Consider the following 19,312-nt stretch of genomic DNA (forward strand, 5'->3'; position numbering starts at 1 on the left):
TTATGCTCCAGAAGACATGCTGAGTGCAGTAGTTCGACATCAGGCAGCCTGCCCTATCCAGCAGTGATTGGAGTGCATACACCGCCCCCAAGGCTCCATTCACACGTCCATATAATGCAAATCGCAGAACGGGTGCGGACCCATTAATTCTCCATGGGGACGGAATGGATGCGGAGAACACACTATGTGCTTTCCGCATCCACATTTCTGGAGCTCGCCCCCGATCTTCTGGTCCACTGCTCAGGAAAAAAATAGAACATGTCCTATTCTTGTCCGCAATTGCAGACAAGAAAAGGCATTTCTATGGGGGTGCCGGCCGGGTGTATTGCGGATCCGCAATGCACTACGGATGTCTAAATGGAGCCTTATACGCCACCGTTTTAGGGCACTCCAGTATGACGGGGTTCAGCACCACAATTAATCATCTTCACACTCCTAGGGAGGACCATGCCGTATCACATGGCCATACGGAGGACCAAACCTATGATGTAAACTGATAACCACGTCATTTTTGGCAGCAACCCTGTACTTTTAGTGTTTTATTCTGAATATTCATCATATGAAATTAGGTATACATTTAAAAAACTGATTTGAACTAAGCATGCACAATCCCCCAAATCCATCATGTAGAAGTAATGGGCGTCAGCAACTGTTACCATCCAACATAAGAGCAATGGAAGAAAGTTCAAGACCTGGACCTGGCACGGTGAGCGGTCCATGGAAGGTGACCCTACATGTTCCCTGGTTAATGTGCAGGCAGCAGTTCTCTTCTCAAAGCATTCGGTCTGCTTCACTTAATCTCTGGTATTAAAAGCCACTTAAAATGCCCACACTAGAAAAAAAACATTCATTACACAGCGTGAGAACAGCGAAGTACTGGTGGAGCGCGACTGCCGCGACCTAGGGAAGGGATCATCTACAATAGACAACGCAGGCTGAGTGATGGCAAAACTAAACCAATGCAGTTTATTAAAGAGTGCATGAGGTCTCCGTCCATCCTCCTACTGCTGAAGCTGGAGAGGCTTTCGGGAAGGAGATATGACCTCTCCAGGCTGGAAGAGGTTCCCCAATGTAAACCAGAGAGGGCGATGCAGTTTAGCACACAGCCAGATTCTACCCCCTCCTCCTAGGAATGGTTGGCAGAGCGTTCCAGCACAACACGGCACGGAGCTCCCTCCGGGAGTAGAAGAGAAAGGGGAAAAAACAGAAAAAAAATATAGACTTTGATTGCACAAACTGGGCATGAGGTTAGGAAGCGGCCACCATCTGTGGTTTGGGTTTGTTCTTGACGGCTTGTTTCTCTGTGAAAAGAAAGGAAAGAGGAAAATTACATTTCCAGGAAAAAGAACTGCTGCTTGGAAGTCAGTATATTAAGAAAAAACACAAGATGCCCACCCTCTGAGATGCCTCCAAAGGGCGTCCACAGATTAAAGGGGTGTCCTCCATCCATCAGTAAGACATGATACAGACTGGCAACCCCCCCTTCCTCCCCAAAAAATAAATAAAAGTGGACAAGCCCTACATGCTAGAAGGGTCCCTCTCGGCTGTAATAGGTAGGAAAATCAGTGCCCAATTTCTTTGCAGTGTCCGCACATGGTAAAATTAAAGGGGTTATCTGAATTCTAAAAGATCTCATTCAATGACCGGGGCCCTCATATACATTATACTTACCAGCTCCCGGCACCTGCATCGCTCCAGATCCATGCACGGCCGCCGCTGCATCTCCCAGTGGCGCAGCTAAAAACATCCCCCTTGAAGCTGGTCACTGACGCGGCCTGCTATTGGCTGCTCCCCCCATCTCGTGAGATGCAGCGGTGACCGTGCAGTGATCCAGGGCAATGCGGGTACCGTGGAGGGGGGGGGGATCTTTTAGAATTTGGAATTTGGATGACCCCTTCATTACACAATCCCCATTCAAATGAATTGTCTGTGTAATGAGAGAGACGCTCTTTGTAACTGTTCTTCACTCTGGCCAAGAGATGAGGGTCCTGAAAAGAGTACCCCATCTATTATCACAAATTTCTCTAGAGGGTGAATAAAAATAGACTGTATAAAAGTTTCTAAACTGGACAACCCCTTTAAGCAACTAAAATTCCCATTAAACATTAGATCTCCAAATTGTATTAAGACTTAAAAGCAATCTGTAACCAGCGACCTCCCTATCCAACTGTTTGCACAGATACATCACTGTGGTCCCTTCTGATTAAAACACTGCTTTTCATTTGTTGATCCGAGGCTCCGAGTTATGATACTTTTTCCTAATATGCAACTTAGGCCCTTAGTGCAATGAGGGTGCCACCTTTGCCCTTGCTGCATCCAAGCTCTGCTCTGTGGCCAGCCCCTCCCTCACTGCCTGGCCCTAGCAATCAAAGCAGCGAGGGGGGGAATGATCACAGAAAGATATGGAGCTGGGGTGCAACAAGAGCAATGGTGATGTCCTCATTGCACCAATGGCCTAATTTGCATTTTAAGAATGAGTATCATAAATCAGGAACAGAGCCTCGGATCAACTGAAGAAAATCGGGTGAACCTCAGTGATGTGTCTATGCAAACAGTTTGATAAGGAGGTCGCTGGTGACAGATTCCCTTAATTCTGCCTAAGGACTAATAGGGACCTACTCTGACCTATAAGCAGGGAGGCACCTGTCAGTCACCCTAATACCCTGGTATTAACAAGGAACTACCTGGAGAGGGCTCTGGGAGCGGCTCCTTGGGAGCTTCTGGGAGTTCCAGTTCTTCCTGTAAGGAACAAGATGATAAACCCTTATTACAACCTGTTCTAACACATGGAGCGACAACCCACACCGCTATAAAGAGCACTTAAAAGCTACTGGAATAACCCAATGCACACAGGGTTTGCATCAAACATTATAATAAATTAGGTTTCCACTAATATGGAAGACATAATATCCAGAACTATAAACAGGCTATTGTATGGGGTTTCTGACATTCTGCAGGATTGCAGACATTCTGATACCCAACATGTTTAGCCGAGCTGTGCGTAGAAGCAGTTAATGCGGTTTACAATTCTAAAAATGCCCGGGCCCTCCTATAGTTCATATTTACCCTGCTCCCCGCTTCACTCCGTATCCCTACACGGCGGCCGTTGCATCTACCTGTAACGCAGATCAAAATATCCGGTGACACGGAGATGCAGCCAATAGCTGGCCGCGACTGTGACCAGCCTCCCTAGCAACACGGGTGACGTAATCTGTGATGCAAGGGGGCTGGTCGCCGCTGCGGACTTCTATTGGCTGCACCCCAACGCCGTCACCGTATGTTTTGATCCACGTCATGGGGAGATGCATCAGCGGCCGTGCAGGGATCCGGAGTGACTCAGGTACCGGGGTAATTATGATCTATAGGAGAGGCCCGGGCATTGTGGGGGGGGGGGGGGGGAAAGATAATATGTGTGCTGCAGACATGAAGAAACCAGCAGCATGTAGATTTGCAGAGGGGCATCCATACCACAAATCCAGGGGAAATCTGCAACATGTGAACTTGGCATGTAGGGTAAATTCAATGATCTTGAGAAGTGAAAAGATGCAATGGCCAACCACCAATGATTTCCAGATTCATGAAGCTGCTACTGATTTCACGGTCATTTTCCCCACTACCAGAAATCTCTGAGCAGTCCTCAAGGGTTACAGCGTTCTGTATGGTCTTCTCGCTTGTATCCATGACATATCTGAAGATCATTTACCCTTTAACTGCTTCAAGGATCAACCAGTTGGATCCTTCATGAAAAGAGGACACTGGTGGAGTCTGTGACCTCAGGCCTTTATAACAGAAGATCAGTTGGAGTAGATTTCTCCTTTGCACGAAATGATGTGCACGTATGTCACATGTGCAGAGACTGTATAAAGAGGGCTCAGGAGCTCAGCCTCCTCCATACGTGACGGGTGCTGTCCCCTGGACCTTGCGCTTTACCAGTGGAATCTAACTTTCACCCATGGGTGCGACCATGGTCTCCTTTAACCTGCCAAATAATTTAATTGCAGACCCCTTCCCTGCTTACCTGAGTGATGGCCTCCAGCTCCTCCAAGATGGCCTCCTCGTCCTCTGTCGTCAGGCTTCCTGCTAGAAGTTCATCAATTTGCTGTGGAAAGAACAGCCACATTCAATCTGGGTGTCCAATCAATATCGGATTGGTGGGGGTCTGTGTCCAGGCATCAGCTGTTCTGTTCAGGAAATACACAGCTCCGTCCACTGGAGCTGGTTATTGCAGCGCTGCTCCAATTCACATGAACCAGCTCTGTCCAATAGACAGTGGATGGAGAAGTGTAGTTCCAGTGTAAGGGCTCTTTCACATCTGCGTTATAGTCTTCCGGCATAGAGTTCCGTCGTCGGGGCTCTATGCCGGAAGAATACTGATCAGAATTTTCCTAATGCATTCTGAATGGACAGTCCGTCCTTCAGGATGCATCAGGATGTCTTCCGTTCCGGAACGGAACGTTTTTTGGCCGCAGCAAATAGCGCAGCATGCTGCGCTTTTTGCTCCGGCCAAAAATCCGGAACACTTGCCGCAAGGCCGGATCCGGAATGAATGCCCATTGAAAGGCATTGATCCGGATCCGGCCTTAAGCTAAACGTCGTTTCGGCGCATTGCCGGATACGACGTTTAGCTTTTTCTCAATGGTTACCATGGCTGCCAGGACGCTAAAGTCCTGGCAGCCATGGTAAAGTGTAGTTGGGAGCGGGGGAGCAGCATACTTACCGTCCGTGCGGCTCCCGGGGCGCTCCAGAGTGACGTCAGGGCGCCCCAAGCGCATGGATCACGTGATCGCATGGACACGTCATCCATGCGCATGGGGCGCTCTGACGTCATTCTGGAGCGCCCCGGGAGCCGCACGGATGGTAAGTATGCTGCTCCCCCGCTCCCCACTACTACTATGGCAACCAGGACTTTAATAGCGTCCTGGGTGCCATAGTAACACTGAAAGCATTTTGAAGACTGATCCGTCTTCAAATGCTTTCAGTACACTTGCGTTTTTACGGATCCGGCGTGTAATTCCGGCAAGTGGAGTACACGCCGGATCCGGACAACGCAAGTGTGAAAGAGGCCTCAATTGGTGGGGATGCTGGGAGTCTAACCCCCGCCGCTCTGATATAGATAGCCTATCCTTAGGATCGGCCATCAATATAAAAATCCTGAAGACCCTTTAAGACCTTCCAAGCCACAACAAATAAACAGATGCTTTATAGCTTACCCGCTGGTATTCTATTCCCTCCTGAGTTTCATCCATGATCCTCTCCACTTCTTCTATGGACATAATCTAGAAAAAAATCAAAAATAAATACATTATATAAATTCTTCCCTGGCCCCAAAAAATCAACACTTATCCCTGGAGACAAACTCACCTCGTGCATTTTCTTCAAGCAGTCATTACCAATTTTCAAACCTTCAATTACTTTCATCTCGATCTGTGCAAATTCTATGTGTTCAACCTACAAATAAAGACATTTACATTGAGGAAAGTGAGGACAACAACCAGACGCTCAGAATTCAGGAGTGGTGCGAATGGGAACCCCTCCCCTACCTTCTTCTAGAAGAACCACATCATCATTAGGGATGAGCAAACTTGTGTTTTCAAGTTTGGCGTACAAGGTTCGGGTTAGGATTATCTAATAATTCCGTTATGGATTCTGCTACCACGGACCATAACTTATGGTTCGTGGAAGCCGAATCCATAACGGAATTCTTAGATAACCTAAACCTTGTATGCCGAACTTGAAAAAAACAAGTTCACACAATGTAGATCCCATGGGTTGGATACACTACAGATTGTCCTTTCAGGAATTTTAGGACAAAGTCCACAGGGTTTACAGTAGCAGCAAAGCTGATGAAACTTAAATCTCATCCACATCGTGTGTAAAAATCAGCGTGACATGCGGTGTGGATTTTGAATCCCTGGCATGACATTTTCTGCTGCAAATTTTCATCTTTATCAACACATAGATTTGCCAGACTTGTGGTGGCTTTTTCTGCTGCCATTTAGATCCTGAGTAAACATACCCTAAGGCCACATGCACACAAACGTATTTTGTTTCTGTGTCCATTGCATTTTTTTTTGCAGATTGAATGAGGGCCAATTTATTTCAATGGGTCCGCAAAAAATGCAGACAGCACACCGTGTGCTATCCGCATCCGTATGTCCGTTCCGTTGCGGAGTAGAGCATGTCCTATCCTTGTCGGTTTTGCAGCCAAGAATAGGCACTGTTACAACGGATCCGGAAAAAAAAACTAAATAAAACGGATGCAACACGGATGTCACATGGACGTCATCCATATTTTTTGCGGACCTCAAAATAGAAACGGTCGTGTGCATATAGCCTAAGGCAGGGATAAGCAACGTTCAGCATGCCAGCTGCTGTGAAAGTACAACTCCCAGCATGCACACTTATTCAGCTGTTCTTGTAAACTGAAATTAGGATTCTGGGAGTTGTAGTTTCAGAACAGCTGGAGTACCGGAGGTTGCTGATCTCTACCCTAAGGCCTTGAAATCCTAAACCCTGGACTGATAAGGGGGTGAGGGACTCACCATTTTTTCCAAGTTACTGATCTGATTATCCGTCTTCTCCAGAAGCTGCTCTTGGTATCGCTTTTTCTTTAACAGCAGTTTGGCTTTTCTAAAGGGTGAAGAGGAAAAACAGATTTCACTCTAAGGATGAGATCACGTCTCGTACTCAACTGGCATTTTTGCTGGAATTTTCACAAAATCGTGGCAATGTGATGCATGCTTTGACCACAATGTGTGAATGAACCCTAAAGCTGACAGTCCACATGGGTATGGGTTATCTAGAAGCAGAGGTAACCATTTACAGTGGTATATATCAGAGACATTTAACCAACACTTTGTGCCAAGTGAATGCCCCACCTGCTCCAGCAGGGGCTTAACTCGCAGGGGACAAACACTTGACAATGCTTCCATCCCATAGCATCTGCTGTCGCCAACCAGTTGGGAAACCCCCATACATATAAGAAATCAGCAGGATTGGTTGACTTTTACTTAAAATGTATGGGCATCTTAAAGGGGTTGTCCAAGCTATTTTTATTGATGACCTATCCTCAGTGGTCATTATACAATGATTAAAGGGATCTGAAGAACCTCTCCTATAAGGCTAATTGTACAAGCGCATATTCAGTCCGTGAATTACACTCCATGTGCGAGGGGTATTTGCCGGACTGAAGGCTGCTCCTGTGACACAAACTAACAGCATTATAATGATTTATAATGCTGTGTGTTCCTGGCCAACCTCCGCTGTACTGAATTGTACTGATGGCATAATTCAGTACAGCGGAAGTTGGCCAGGAACACACAGCATTATAAATCATTATAATGCTGTTAGTTTGTGTCGGACGAGCAGTGTTTAGTCTGGGAAAAACTCCTGTCACGCAGACTGAATGCGCTCCTGTGAAATTAGCCTAAATGAAGACTCTCAGGCGAACAGCTCTTCTGGCACCTGAAACCCCGGTGACATGATTTAATTGCTGGGAAACTTGCAGGCGGCTGCAGACTTCTAATTTAAGGGGAACTACGGTATTACCAAGGCAACCATAACTGATGAGTGTCTATGTAATATATGACCACACTGATTCCTCTAGATGTCCTTTATGGTAGGCAGGTTTAGGCTCCATTCACATGAGCTTTTTTTTTTTTTTAAGAACACACCGACGTCAATGGTGTTATTCACATGGCCGTTTTTTTTTACCAGCCATGGAATTGGCTGTCATAGCCAGACCAACTTCTTGGAAATCAATAGAACTAATTTTAACAGCCGTTTAGACAGGAGTGCTCCTGCCTAACGGCCATAAAAGGAGGGTACCCCAAGGGAAAAATAGCCTATGAGGGGTTAAAAACAAAACAAAACAAAACTAATAATAATCATCTACTTGCACATCTCGGGACACTTGCTACACTTTAAAGGGGTTTTGCCATCTCAGACAATGGAGGCATATCGCTAGGATATGCCCCCACTGTCTGATAGGTGCGGGTCCCATCTCTGGGACCCGCACCTACAATGAGAACGGAGCCAGGAAATGAATGCAGCCACCCTCCATTCATTTCTATGGGGCCGCCGAAAATAGCCGAGCGTGTGCTCCCATTCACCTCTATAGGAGCAGTGGGGAGCAGCACTTGGTGGTGGATGGACCAGAGGAAATCCGGGGTCCTCCAGCCACAGCACTCCCCGCTTCGTTCTCGTTGTAGGTGCGGTTCCCAGCGGTGGGACCTGCACCTATCAGACAATATGGGCATATCCTAGCAAGGGCAGTCTTTATACTGGGAACCAATAATGGGGGCATTTTTTATACTGGGAACCAATAATGGGGGCATTCTTTATACTGGGAACCAATAATGGGGGCATTTTTTATACTGGGAACCAATAATGGGGGCATTCTTTATACTGGGAACCAATAATGGGGGCATTCTTTATACTGGGAACCAATAATGGGGGCATTCTTTATACTGGGAACCAATAATGGTAGGCACTAATGGCGCATTAATAATGGGGGATCCGAGGCAGTAAAGCATATGAGCTGCCGCTCCATTCATTCTGTATGTGACTGCTGGAGATAACAGAGTAAAGTGTTCAACCATCTTCAGCAGTTTCATAAAGAATCAATGGACTCAGGACCGTGTTTTCGTAACTGATGGGGGCCCAGCGCTTGGATCCCCATGTTCATATACTTATCACTGATCCTGTGGATAGGTAAGCTTATACCTTAGGAAAACCTTTTAAATACCCTGAGGGCCTCCTGAGGATACCCTGTTTGTCAGGCAGGGGTCCTGCACAGTCCTCAGCTCTGAGGAACCCCCCCATACACTGACACCCTGGGGTGGCATTAGAAACAGATGACAACGGGCCAGTCTGAGTGGCAGCATTTCAGGGGGACAGTAGTGTAGTACTGCAGTAACATACTCTTTCTTGCCATCGTGCAGCAGCTGCTTGGCCACTTCCCGCTCTCGCTGCAGTTGTAGCGTGATCTTCTTCTGATACTGCTTCAGCTTGTCTCTCTGCTGCTTCAGTTGCTGCAACAGATGGAATTAGAAACATGTTAAGAAATGTATAAAGAATACACAAAGGGAACAGGAGGCAATACCAGACATGGCGCTCTTTCTAATCTTATACAAGCCATTTAAGTTACTTGTTTTTCCTCTGCATCCTGGTAGGCACCAAGGATATACAGAAAACGGCATGCATCCCTGTAAAGGGGTATCACTTGTTTTTGTGATAACTCTGCAATACGCGAGTCAATAGATAAATGGAAGTGACTACAGGAGGGTCATAATCTGGTCAGATCCACCTGAGCACTGAGTTTACAGACAAGCAGATTAGGATAATCCCTCAAAATCTCCACTCCTGGCCGTTTTGTCCCCGTGCACTGAATCCTGGTATCACTGCACGAGCATAAATAGTACATTTTTTACTGAACACAATGTTCACTTATCACACTTAGGGCTGTAGTTTCGGTCCCCATCTGACCAGCGTTTTTTGTGAATTGGATGCGGACCTATTCATCTCAATGGGGCCGCAAAATATCCGGACAGCACACTGCGTACTGTTTGCGTCCGCACGTCCATTCCACAGTCCCACATGTCCTATTCTTATCCGTTTTGCGGACAAGGATAGGACATTTTTACAGTAGTTTAAAAAAATGGTGGCTTTCCCTCGGCTGGGATGGTGAAGTCATGTATTATACTCCAGAGCTGCACTCACTATTCTGCTGGTGCAGTCACTGTGTACATACATTACATTACTTATCCTGTACTGATCCTGAGTTACATCCTGTATTATACTCCAGAGCTGCACTCACTATTCTGCTGGTGCAGTCACTGTGTACATACATTACATTACTTATCCTATACTGATCCTGAGTTACATCCTGTATTATACTGCAGAGCTGCACTCACTATTCTGCTGGTGCAGTCACTGTGTACATACATTACTTATCCTGTACTTCTCCTGAGTTACATCCTGTATTATACTCCAGAGCTGCACTCACTATTCTGCTGGTGCAGTCAATGTGTACATACATTACATTACTTACCCTGTACTGATCCTGAGTTACAGCCTGTATTATACTCCAGAGCTGCACTCACTATTCTGCTGGTGCAGTCACTGTGTACATACATTACATTACTTATCCTGTACTGATCCTGAGTTACAGCCTGTATTATACTCCAGAGCTGCACTCACTATTCTGCTGGTGCAGTCACTGTGTACATACATTACATTACTTATCCTGTACTGATCCTGAGTTACAGCCTGTATTATACTCCAGAGCTGCACTCACTATTCTGCTGGTGCAGTCACTGTGTACATACATTACATTACTTATCCTGTACTGATCCTGAGTTACATCCTGTATTATACTCCAGAGCTGCACTCACTATTCTGCTGGTGCAGTCACTGTGTACATACATTACATTACTTATCCTGTACTGATCCTGAGTTACATCCTGTATTATACTCCAGAGCTGCACTCACTATTCTGCTGGTGCAGTCACTGTGTACATACATTACATTACTTATCCTATACTGATCCTGAGTTACATCCTGTATTATACTGCAGAGCTGCACTCACTATTCTGCTGGTGCAGTCACTGTGTACATACATTACTTATCCTGTACTTCTCCTGAGTTACATCCTGTATTATACTCCAGAGCTGCACTCACTATTCTGCTGGTGCAGTCACTGTGTACATACATTACATTACTTATCCTGTACTGATCCTGAGTTACATCCTGTATTATACTCCAGAGCTGCACTCACTATTCTGCTGGTGCAGTCACTGTGTACATACATTACATTACTTATCCTGTACTGATCCTGAGTTACAGCCTGTATTATACTCCAGAGCTGCACTCACTATTCTGCTGGTGCAGTCACTGTGTACATACATTACTTATCCTGTACTGATCCTGAGTTTTACATCAGACACGGAGGCTTCATATTGCTTTCTCTTCCTTTACTGATCACCAATAGCAGCAAGGAGAAACAAAAACAAATGCAAATGGTCACCATAGTAACCCATACGTCCCACCCCTACAGCCCCAATATAAGGCTGCGTCCAAGGTGGTACTTCCTCTTTCTTGCTGCTCACCAGATAAGTAACATGTTCATTTATCTGTTAGCTGCTTCTGTTCTCCCTAGGGGTTTTATATCGCTATAAATTATATTCCCCTTGTTATTTTCTCCCCTGGGGTTTGTTTCCTCCCTTTAGGTGCTTTAGGGATTGTGCAGCGGGATATCTATTTACCCTGCGTTCTTTGTCCCAGGGGCTTATCTCTGTCATGGCAGCCGTTGCCTACTTCAGTATTCCCTGGTCCTAGTTTGCGCGCTGCGTTTTTCCCCCTGGGACCCTTCCCTCTGGGGGTCCTTGTGTTTTCCTCCCTCTCTCCCCTTCTCCCCTCGGGAGTTTTTGCTTGGGGGTCCCATTCTGTGTTGTGCGCGCCGCTGGCCTTACCGCCATCTTCTGCCTCCCGGTTGTGGGCCACGCCCCCCTCTTAGCGCGCGTCTGCTTCTCCGGCTCGGCGGCCTTCTCTCCACTGTTCGCGCTCTTTTGGCTGGCTGGAGCGAGATCTCGCGAGATCCAGCGGCCATCTTGGTTCCCGTTCCCGCGAGATCTCGCTTCCTCCGGTCTCCTGCGTGCCTGCTGCCGGTCACCTGTGCTGCTGCTCCGCTCCCCTCTCTCCTGGGGTGATTAACCCCTCGTTTTCCAGGCGCCTTACCCCTAGTTCCTCAGGCTCCTCCCTCACAGTTTTCTTACTGCAGGTACCTTGTTCCCTGTGCTGGACCATTATGGACCCCTCTGCCCAGTCATCCCCCTCCTCTCTCCCTGGGGATGCTAATCTCGCTGACTCAGACACACAGGCGCAGCTCATCCAGCGCTCTGTGTCTAATGCTATTTTGCAGGCTATGGGTTCCATGTCCACTGTCTTATCACAGACCATCTCCCAGGCCCTGTCTGCACACCCCCTAGCTGGGGCCAGACTTGCTCCCTCTGAGATTGCTCAGCATTCTTTTGCTGCTGAACCTCCTGTTGGACAGGAGACAATGACCGGTGTGTTGATAACCACCCCAGACGACGCGCTGAGGTCGCGTAAAAGAGCTTGTCCCCGCCAGGCTGATAAATCGCGGGTGTGGAAACACGCTAGAGCCCAAGCGGATGCCGACTCTGACTCGGATCTAGGTTCGGGCCCGGAGGATCCGGCAGAGGCTAGCGATTTTTCAGAGGAGGATGACGCCCCTCTGGGGTCCGACCCTGTTACCACTCCCCCTGCTGTTCCTTTAACTAAGGATTCCTCCTCGGCCTCTGCTGACAATTTCCCTTTGGATTCCTCCGGGGCTCCCATGTTTGATCCTGAGGCCCTCCACCACCCTAGATCGGCGGAGTGGCTCCCCGACACACAAATTAGTAATTACCTGGAGCATTGGGCCCGCCGTCCTCTGTCCAAGGAGGCGCGCGGTAAGCTGCGGGCCGAGTGCCCACGGCCTATTATACCCCATAAGGTCTGCGACACGCCCGTCGTGGACCCGAAAATGACCCAATTTTTGTCCAAGTCTGGGTGGAATGCCAAGAAGGGTTTAGACTCAGCCCTTAGAGGATGCCAGGACAAGCTCCTGGATATTTTTGGTCCACTGGCAAAGATTATGGAATTGGCGGAGTCCGCCAGACATGAGGGTTCCCACATTGACCCTGAGGAACTCACGGGCTGGGCCCAGCGGGCGATTTGCATCGCCGGGGGAACCAATGCATCCCTGTCAGTGGAAAGGCGCAAGGCCATCCTGCTTAGGATAGACCCCAAGCTTATAAATCTCGCCCAGACGGAGACGGGCAAAGAGGCGGAAGGCCTGCTTTTTGGGGACTCCTTTATAAAGGATCTCAGCCGCTTCGTCGGCACATTTTCCGCTCTGGACAAGGCGCAGGCTACTATGCGCAAAGTCTTCCAGGGCCGGGTCTCTCACAGGGCCGGCAGCAACAGGGGCCGTCTGTCCGGCCGCTCCAGCACCCGAGGCAGGGGTGTATCCAGAGGCTCCTTCTCCCAGCGAGCCGCATTTCAAGACCAGCGGTCTCCCCCAACGTTCTTCCCATCCAGAGGGGGACAATGGCGCTCTCGTTCCTTCCGAGGAAACACGGCTCCCCGCAAGTCCTCCGGTAAGTCAGACCCCGGGCGGGGATTCTTCGGTCCTTTGTGTAGGGGGCAGGCTTCGGCATTTTTTACACGCTTGGGAACTAATTACGTCAGACCCATGGGTTCTGGCGACGGTCAGGGGCTTCTCCATAGAGCTCACAGACACCCCTTGCTCAGTGCAACGCCCGCCGTCCTCTCTTCGGAGGGGATCGGACTCCGCCCGGGTGGACGAGGAGCTCTCTTCCCTCTTCCTCAAGAGGGCCATAGAGAGAGCTCACGGCCACTCAGGGGGGGTAATAAGCAACATTTTCTTGGTCCAGAAAAAAGGGGGTCAGATGCGTCCCGTCATCAATCTCCGGGCCCTAAACAGCATTGTACGGTACCGTCACTTCAAGATGGAGGGAATCCATCTACTCAGGGACCTTCTCTCCCCCAGGGATTGGCTCGTGAAGCTGGATCTGAAGGACGCGTACCTTACGGTCTCGGTGGCCCCCCACTCCAGGGATCTCCTTCGCTTCCTCTGGAAAGACGAGGTCTGGAGATTCACATGCCTTCCATTCGGCTTGTCGTCGGCTCCTTGGTGTTTCACCAAACTCCTACGTCCGGTCATGGCCTGGTTGAGGAGTCGCGGAGTACGCCTCATAATATACCTGGACGACATCCTCCTGATGCATCAATCCAGGTCGACACTGCTGCAGCACCTCCGATGGACGGCGGATCTCCTGAAGTCGCTCGGCTTCCTACTCAACTTGGAGAAGTCCTGGCTCACTCCCTCCCAGAGGTTGGACTTCCTAGGCTTTACAGTGGACTCGATCTCGGAATCCCTCAGCCTTCCAGGGGACAAGTTACGGTCCATTCGCAAGGAACTGCGACGGGCGTTGACCAGTGCCCACCTGTCCCTGCGTCACCTAGCCCGCATCATCGGCCTGCTGGCATCCTCCATACAGGCTGTCTTCCCGGCACCGTTGCATTACCGGGCCCTACAGCGCTTGAAGATTGCGCACCTCCGCTCGGGGGCCTCCTTTGCAGACATGGTGGAATTGGATTCGGAGGCCAGAGAAGAGATTCGTTGGTGGATCGCCAATCTGGAGGCTTGGAACGGCAGGGCGATCTTTGGTTTCCAGCCGGAATTCACCATCGAATCGGATGCGAGCCTTCAGGGCTGGGGAGCACACTGCAACGGGGTCTCCACCGGAGGACCTTGGTCGCAGGTCGAGACACACTTGCACATCAATGCCCTGGAGTTGCTGGCCGGCTCCTTGGCCGTCAAGAGTTTTACCAACGGTATGGCCAACGCATGTATCCGTCTCCGGATGGACAATATTTCAGCGGTTCGCTATATCAACCGTTTGGGCGGAACCCAGTCTGCTACTCTGGCGGGATTGGCGAAGGACTTTTGGGCGTACTGTCTCTCCAGGGACATCATGGTGCAGGCCGAGTACCTACCGGGACTTCACAACGTGCGGGCGGATTGGAGTTCCCGCCATCTTACGGACGGCAGCGACTGGCAGTTGGACCCGTCGATTTTCTCGGAGGTGTCATCCAGATGGGGACCCTTTTCAGTGGACTTGTTCGCCTCCCGGCTCAACGCTCACCTCCCTCGGTTCTACAGTTGGCGCCCGGATCCGGAGGCGTTGGCGGCGGACGCGTTTCTGCAGGACTGGTCCTCCGGCCTTCTCTATGCCTTTCCCCCGTTCATGATGATTCCGCGGATGCTTCTCCAAGTACGTCGCCATCTGGCGGAGTTGGTGGCGATAGTCCCGTTCTGGGACTCCCAGGTGTGGTTCCCGTCTCTCCTGGAGCTTCTGGTGGACATTCCCGTCCTTCTACCGAACCCGACCTCTCTCCTGCGCTGCCCTCAGGGGACTCCCCACCCTCTGCTCCTGGACGGATCCCTGCGTTTGATGGCCTGCCGGCTCTCAGGACTCCAGGAGCGGTCGACGGAGTTTCGGAGGCAACTAGGCGCCTCCTGGACGACGCTTGGGCTCCCGGCACCAGAAAATCTTATCGGGCGGCCTGGCGAACTTGGGCTGGCTGGTGCCTGGAACGGGACCTGGATCCCGTTTCAGCTCCTGTAGCTCAGTTGCTTCAGTTCCTCACCTCCCTCTTTGAAGAGGGAAAGGCTTACAGAACGATCAATCTTTTTCGTTCGGCGATTTCTTCGTCACATCAAGGTTTTGACGGCGTTCCGGCAGGACAGCATCCTTCCGTTTCGCGCCTCCTCCGCGGCACGCGGCTGTCTCGGCCTCCCCGGCCGAGGTTTTCTTCCACTTGGGATGTTTCCCTGGTGCTTACCTTTTTGTCCTCTTGGCCTACCAATTCTGACCTTTCCTTACGTCAGCTTTCCGCAAAGTTGGTCACTCTCTTTTGCTTAATTTCTTGTAAAAGAGTTTCTGATGTGCGGGCTCTGGACCACGACGCCAGGTCCTTTACCCCGGAGGGCGTGTCTTTTAATATTTCGAGACGCACGAAGACGAACATCCGGGTCGTGTCGTACCCCAGCTTTCCTGCTTCCCCGGCCTTGTGCCCGGTAGCTTGTTTAAAAGAATACGAGGCCAGGACTCGTTCTTACAGGGCTCCGGCTGTGCCGCAATTGTTTCTCTCCATCCGTCACCCGTTCGGTCCGGTGACTAGCCCCACTTTGGCCCGTTGGTTGAAATGGGTTATGGCTCTGGCCGGTGTGGACACTTCGGTGTTTACAGCTCATTCGGCGCGCGGTGCGGCGTCTACCTCATTGGCGGTCTCGGGAGCTCGCCTAGAGGACATCCTACGATTGGCGGACTGGTCTAGTGCCTCCACCTTCCGTGAGTATTATTTCCGTCCTCCTCCTCATTTGTTTGATCCCTTGGTTAACCAGCTTTGAACTAGCAATATGAAGCCTCCGTGTCTGATGTAAAACTAACTGATTTTCCTAGTCTACGACGTAAAGTCATAGTTTTATTAAGACACGGAGGCGAATATTGCCCACCCTTCCCTCCCCTGGGCTCTTGTACTGTGGGGGGGGGGGTTTTGGCCTGTTAGCTCTACTTTATTTGGTAGGCCTATTTTGAACTGTTATACATTTATAGTGTTAAGTTTTTCGCCCTTATGTGCTCATACTTGTTTGTATGCTTTAAACCGGCCTGGACCTCTTGTGCCCGCTGGATATGGGTTTGGCTTGGCCATGCTCTCGCTTTATCGGAGTTTGCTTCTCTTGTTCTTTCAGGTTGAGTCTTCCTGCCCTGGAATGTTCCTGTTCTGGACGATGTTTTCCTCCAGCTCCTGCATCTACCACGTTGGATTTGCTGAGAGTCTTGGATGATGGTTTCCAGTCCTTCCCTTGAAGTGGATCCTGTCGCTGGAAAGTTCCTGCTTGGACTCCGTGGGTCTCTTTGGCGCGGGTCATTCCTTGAGTGTTCCGGAGTTGTTCGTTCATCGGTTATTATGGACTGGTTCGCAGAGAAAGAGGAAGTACCACCTTGGACGCAGCCTTATATTGGGGCTGTAGGGGTGGGACGTATGGGTTACTATGGTGACCATTTGCATTTGTTTTTGTTTCTCCTTGCTGCTATTGGTGATCAGTAAAGGAAGAGAAAGCAATATGAAGCCTCCGTGTCTTAATAAAACTATGACTTTACGTCGTAGACTAGGAAAATCAGTTAGTTACATCCTGTATTATACCCCAGAGCTGCACTCACTATTCTGCTGATGCAGTCACTGTGTACATACATTACATTACTTATCCTGTACTGATCCTGAGTTACAGCCTGTATTATACTCCAGAGCTGCACTCACTATTCTGCTGGTGCAGTCACTGTGTACATACATTACTTATCCTGTACTGATCCTGAGTTACATCCTGTATTATACCCCAGAGCTGCACTCACTATTCTGCTGGTGCAGTCACTGTGTACATACATTACATTACTTATCCTGTACTGATCCTGAGTTACATCCTGTATTATACCCCAGAGCTGCATTCACTATTCAGACACCAAGCAAGGATCTTGTTGAAGAACTGATATATTAACAAAGCTACAGAACGTCTTAGGCGACTTTCACACTGGCGTTTTGGCTTTCCGTTTCTGAGATCCGTTCAGGGCTCTCACAAGCGGTCCAAAACGGATCAGTTTGCCTCCGTTCCGTCTACATTCCACTTTGGAGGTGGACACCAAAACACTGCCTGCATCGTTTTGCTGTCCGCTTGACGAAACTGAGCCAAACGGATCCGTCCTGACACACAAAGTTAGTAAATGGGGACGGATCAGTTTTCTCTGACACAATAAAAAACAGATCCGTCTCCCATTGACTTTCAATGGAGTTCATGATGGATCCGTCTTGGCTATGTTACAGATAATACAAACGGATCCATTCATGACGGATGCATGTGGTTGTATTATTGTAACGGATCAGTTTTTGCAGATCCATGACGGATCCGCCCACAACGCAAGTCTGAAAGTAGCCTTAGACGGCTCTGGGTGTAAGTATTAGAAATGGAGAAGAACTTTAGGTACTGGTTGTAAGAGATGGTGTATGAGTCTGTGACGGGAGCAGGATGGAAGCTGGAGGGGTAGCAGCCAGAAGAATGGGCAGAGCAGAGGTCCTCAGAGGCAGAAAAGACATAGAAGAGGTCATTCCAGGCAAGAGCGGGTGGAGAGCAGAAGAGGCATAGAGAAGATCACAACAGGTAGAATAGGGTGGAGGGAAGGTAGGTGCTCATTACAGGTAGAATGGCACAGGGGTTGATACTAGGGGTAGAAATAGATGGGCAGAAGCGGGCGCGGGGGAGGACATGACAGGCAGAAGCGGGCGCGGGGGAGGACATGACAGGCAGAAGCGGGCGCGGGGGAGGACATGACAGGCAGAAGCGGGCGCGGGGGAGGACATGACAGGCAGAAGCGGGGGAGGACATGACAGGCAGAAGCGGGGGAGGACATGACAGGCAGAAGCGGGGGAGGACATGACAGGCAGAAGCGGGCGCGGGGAGGTCATGACAGGCAGAAGCGGGGGAGGACATGACAGGCAGAAGCGGGCGCGGGGGAGGACATGACAGGCAGAAGCGGGCGCGGGGGAGGACATGACAGGCAGAAGCGGGCGCGGGGGAGGACATGACAGGCAGAAGCGGGCACGGGGGAGGACATGACAGGCAGAAGCGGGCACGGGGGAGGACATGACAGGCAGAAGCGGGCACGGGGGAGGACATGACAGGCAGAAGCGGGCACGGGGGAGGACATGACAGGCAGAAGCGGGCACGGGGGAGGACATGACAGGCAGAAGCGGGCACGGGGGAGGACATGACAGGCAGAAGCGGGCACGGGGGAGGACATGACAGGCAGAAGCGGGAACGGGGGAGCAGAAGTGGGCACAGGGGACAACATGCCAGTCCGAAGCAGGCATGGGGGAGGTCATGACAGGCAGATGTGGGAACGAGGGAGGTCAAAACAAGCAGAAGTGGGCACATGGGACAACATGCCAGGCAGAAGCGTTCATGGGGGAGGGCATGACAGGCAGGCAGAAGCGGGCATGGGGGAGGTCATGATGATGGGCAGAAGCAGGTCAAGGCATAGAGGGGGTCATTACTGGCAGAAGTGGGCAGTCATTACGGGTGGAACATGGATGTAGATGTGGGCATGGAGTCAGAATGGGCACAGGGGAGGGCACTACCTGTAAGAGGACTACACAGGGAACAGGGGCAGTGGGTGACAGGGCAGAGCTGTGTAACTGTGGCAGTGGCCAACGGGGGAGGGGGGGTGACATCCCTGGAGAGGAAGTTCAGGTGACCCGTCAGCGGGTGTATTACAGTCACTGCTCACCAGCACCGCCTTGTCCTGCTCAGTGACCCGGCTCCGTCTCTTCCGGCCGAATATGTTGCCCATGTTGCCCCCCGGTAGCCGGTCTCCTCATCCCCTCCTGCCCGGGGCCTCCACGCCGCACTGCACTCTGGTACCGGCTTCTGTACGGAAACTGCAAGGGACCAAGCCCTTCCTGCTGACGTCATCACCGCAGCCTGCCGGGAAGTGTAGTCTTGTCAGTGGGGTGCGGTGCCTGGTCACGTGGTGCGCTGATCTCCACGATGATGTGGATTCCTGTTTCTGATTTCACTTTCTTTAGTATTGATTCCTTGAGAATGAGAACTGCTAACAACCAAGAAGGAGAAGAAGAAATGTATCAGTTCCTTCAAACAAATCACTTT

At 50.2% G+C, this 19,312-nt stretch overlaps 1 protein-coding gene across 1 annotated transcript; it reads right to left on the reverse strand.

Annotated features, from left to right (window-relative positions):
* Positions 1 to 940: 940 nt before the first annotated feature.
* Positions 941 to 19,090, reverse strand: CHMP6 (charged multivesicular body protein 6). The gene is made up of 8 exons (XM_044297503.1): positions 18,933 to 19,090; positions 8,923 to 9,032; positions 6,543 to 6,630; positions 5,362 to 5,448; positions 5,211 to 5,276; positions 4,019 to 4,099; positions 2,685 to 2,739; positions 941 to 1,301 (listed from the first exon to the last, which is right to left on the reverse strand). Exons 1-8 carry the CDS (start codon positions 18,993 to 18,995, stop codon positions 1,249 to 1,251), a joined length of 603 nt encoding a protein of 200 aa, XP_044153438.1. The 5' UTR covers positions 18,996 to 19,090; the 3' UTR covers positions 941 to 1,248.
* Between the last annotated feature and the right edge of the window lie 222 nt (positions 19,091 to 19,312).

This window comes from Bufo gargarizans, chromosome 6, assembly GCF_014858855.1.
Source record: "Bufo gargarizans isolate SCDJY-AF-19 chromosome 6, ASM1485885v1, whole genome shotgun sequence".
Lineage (NCBI taxonomy): Eukaryota > Metazoa > Chordata > Amphibia > Anura > Bufonidae > Bufo > Bufo gargarizans.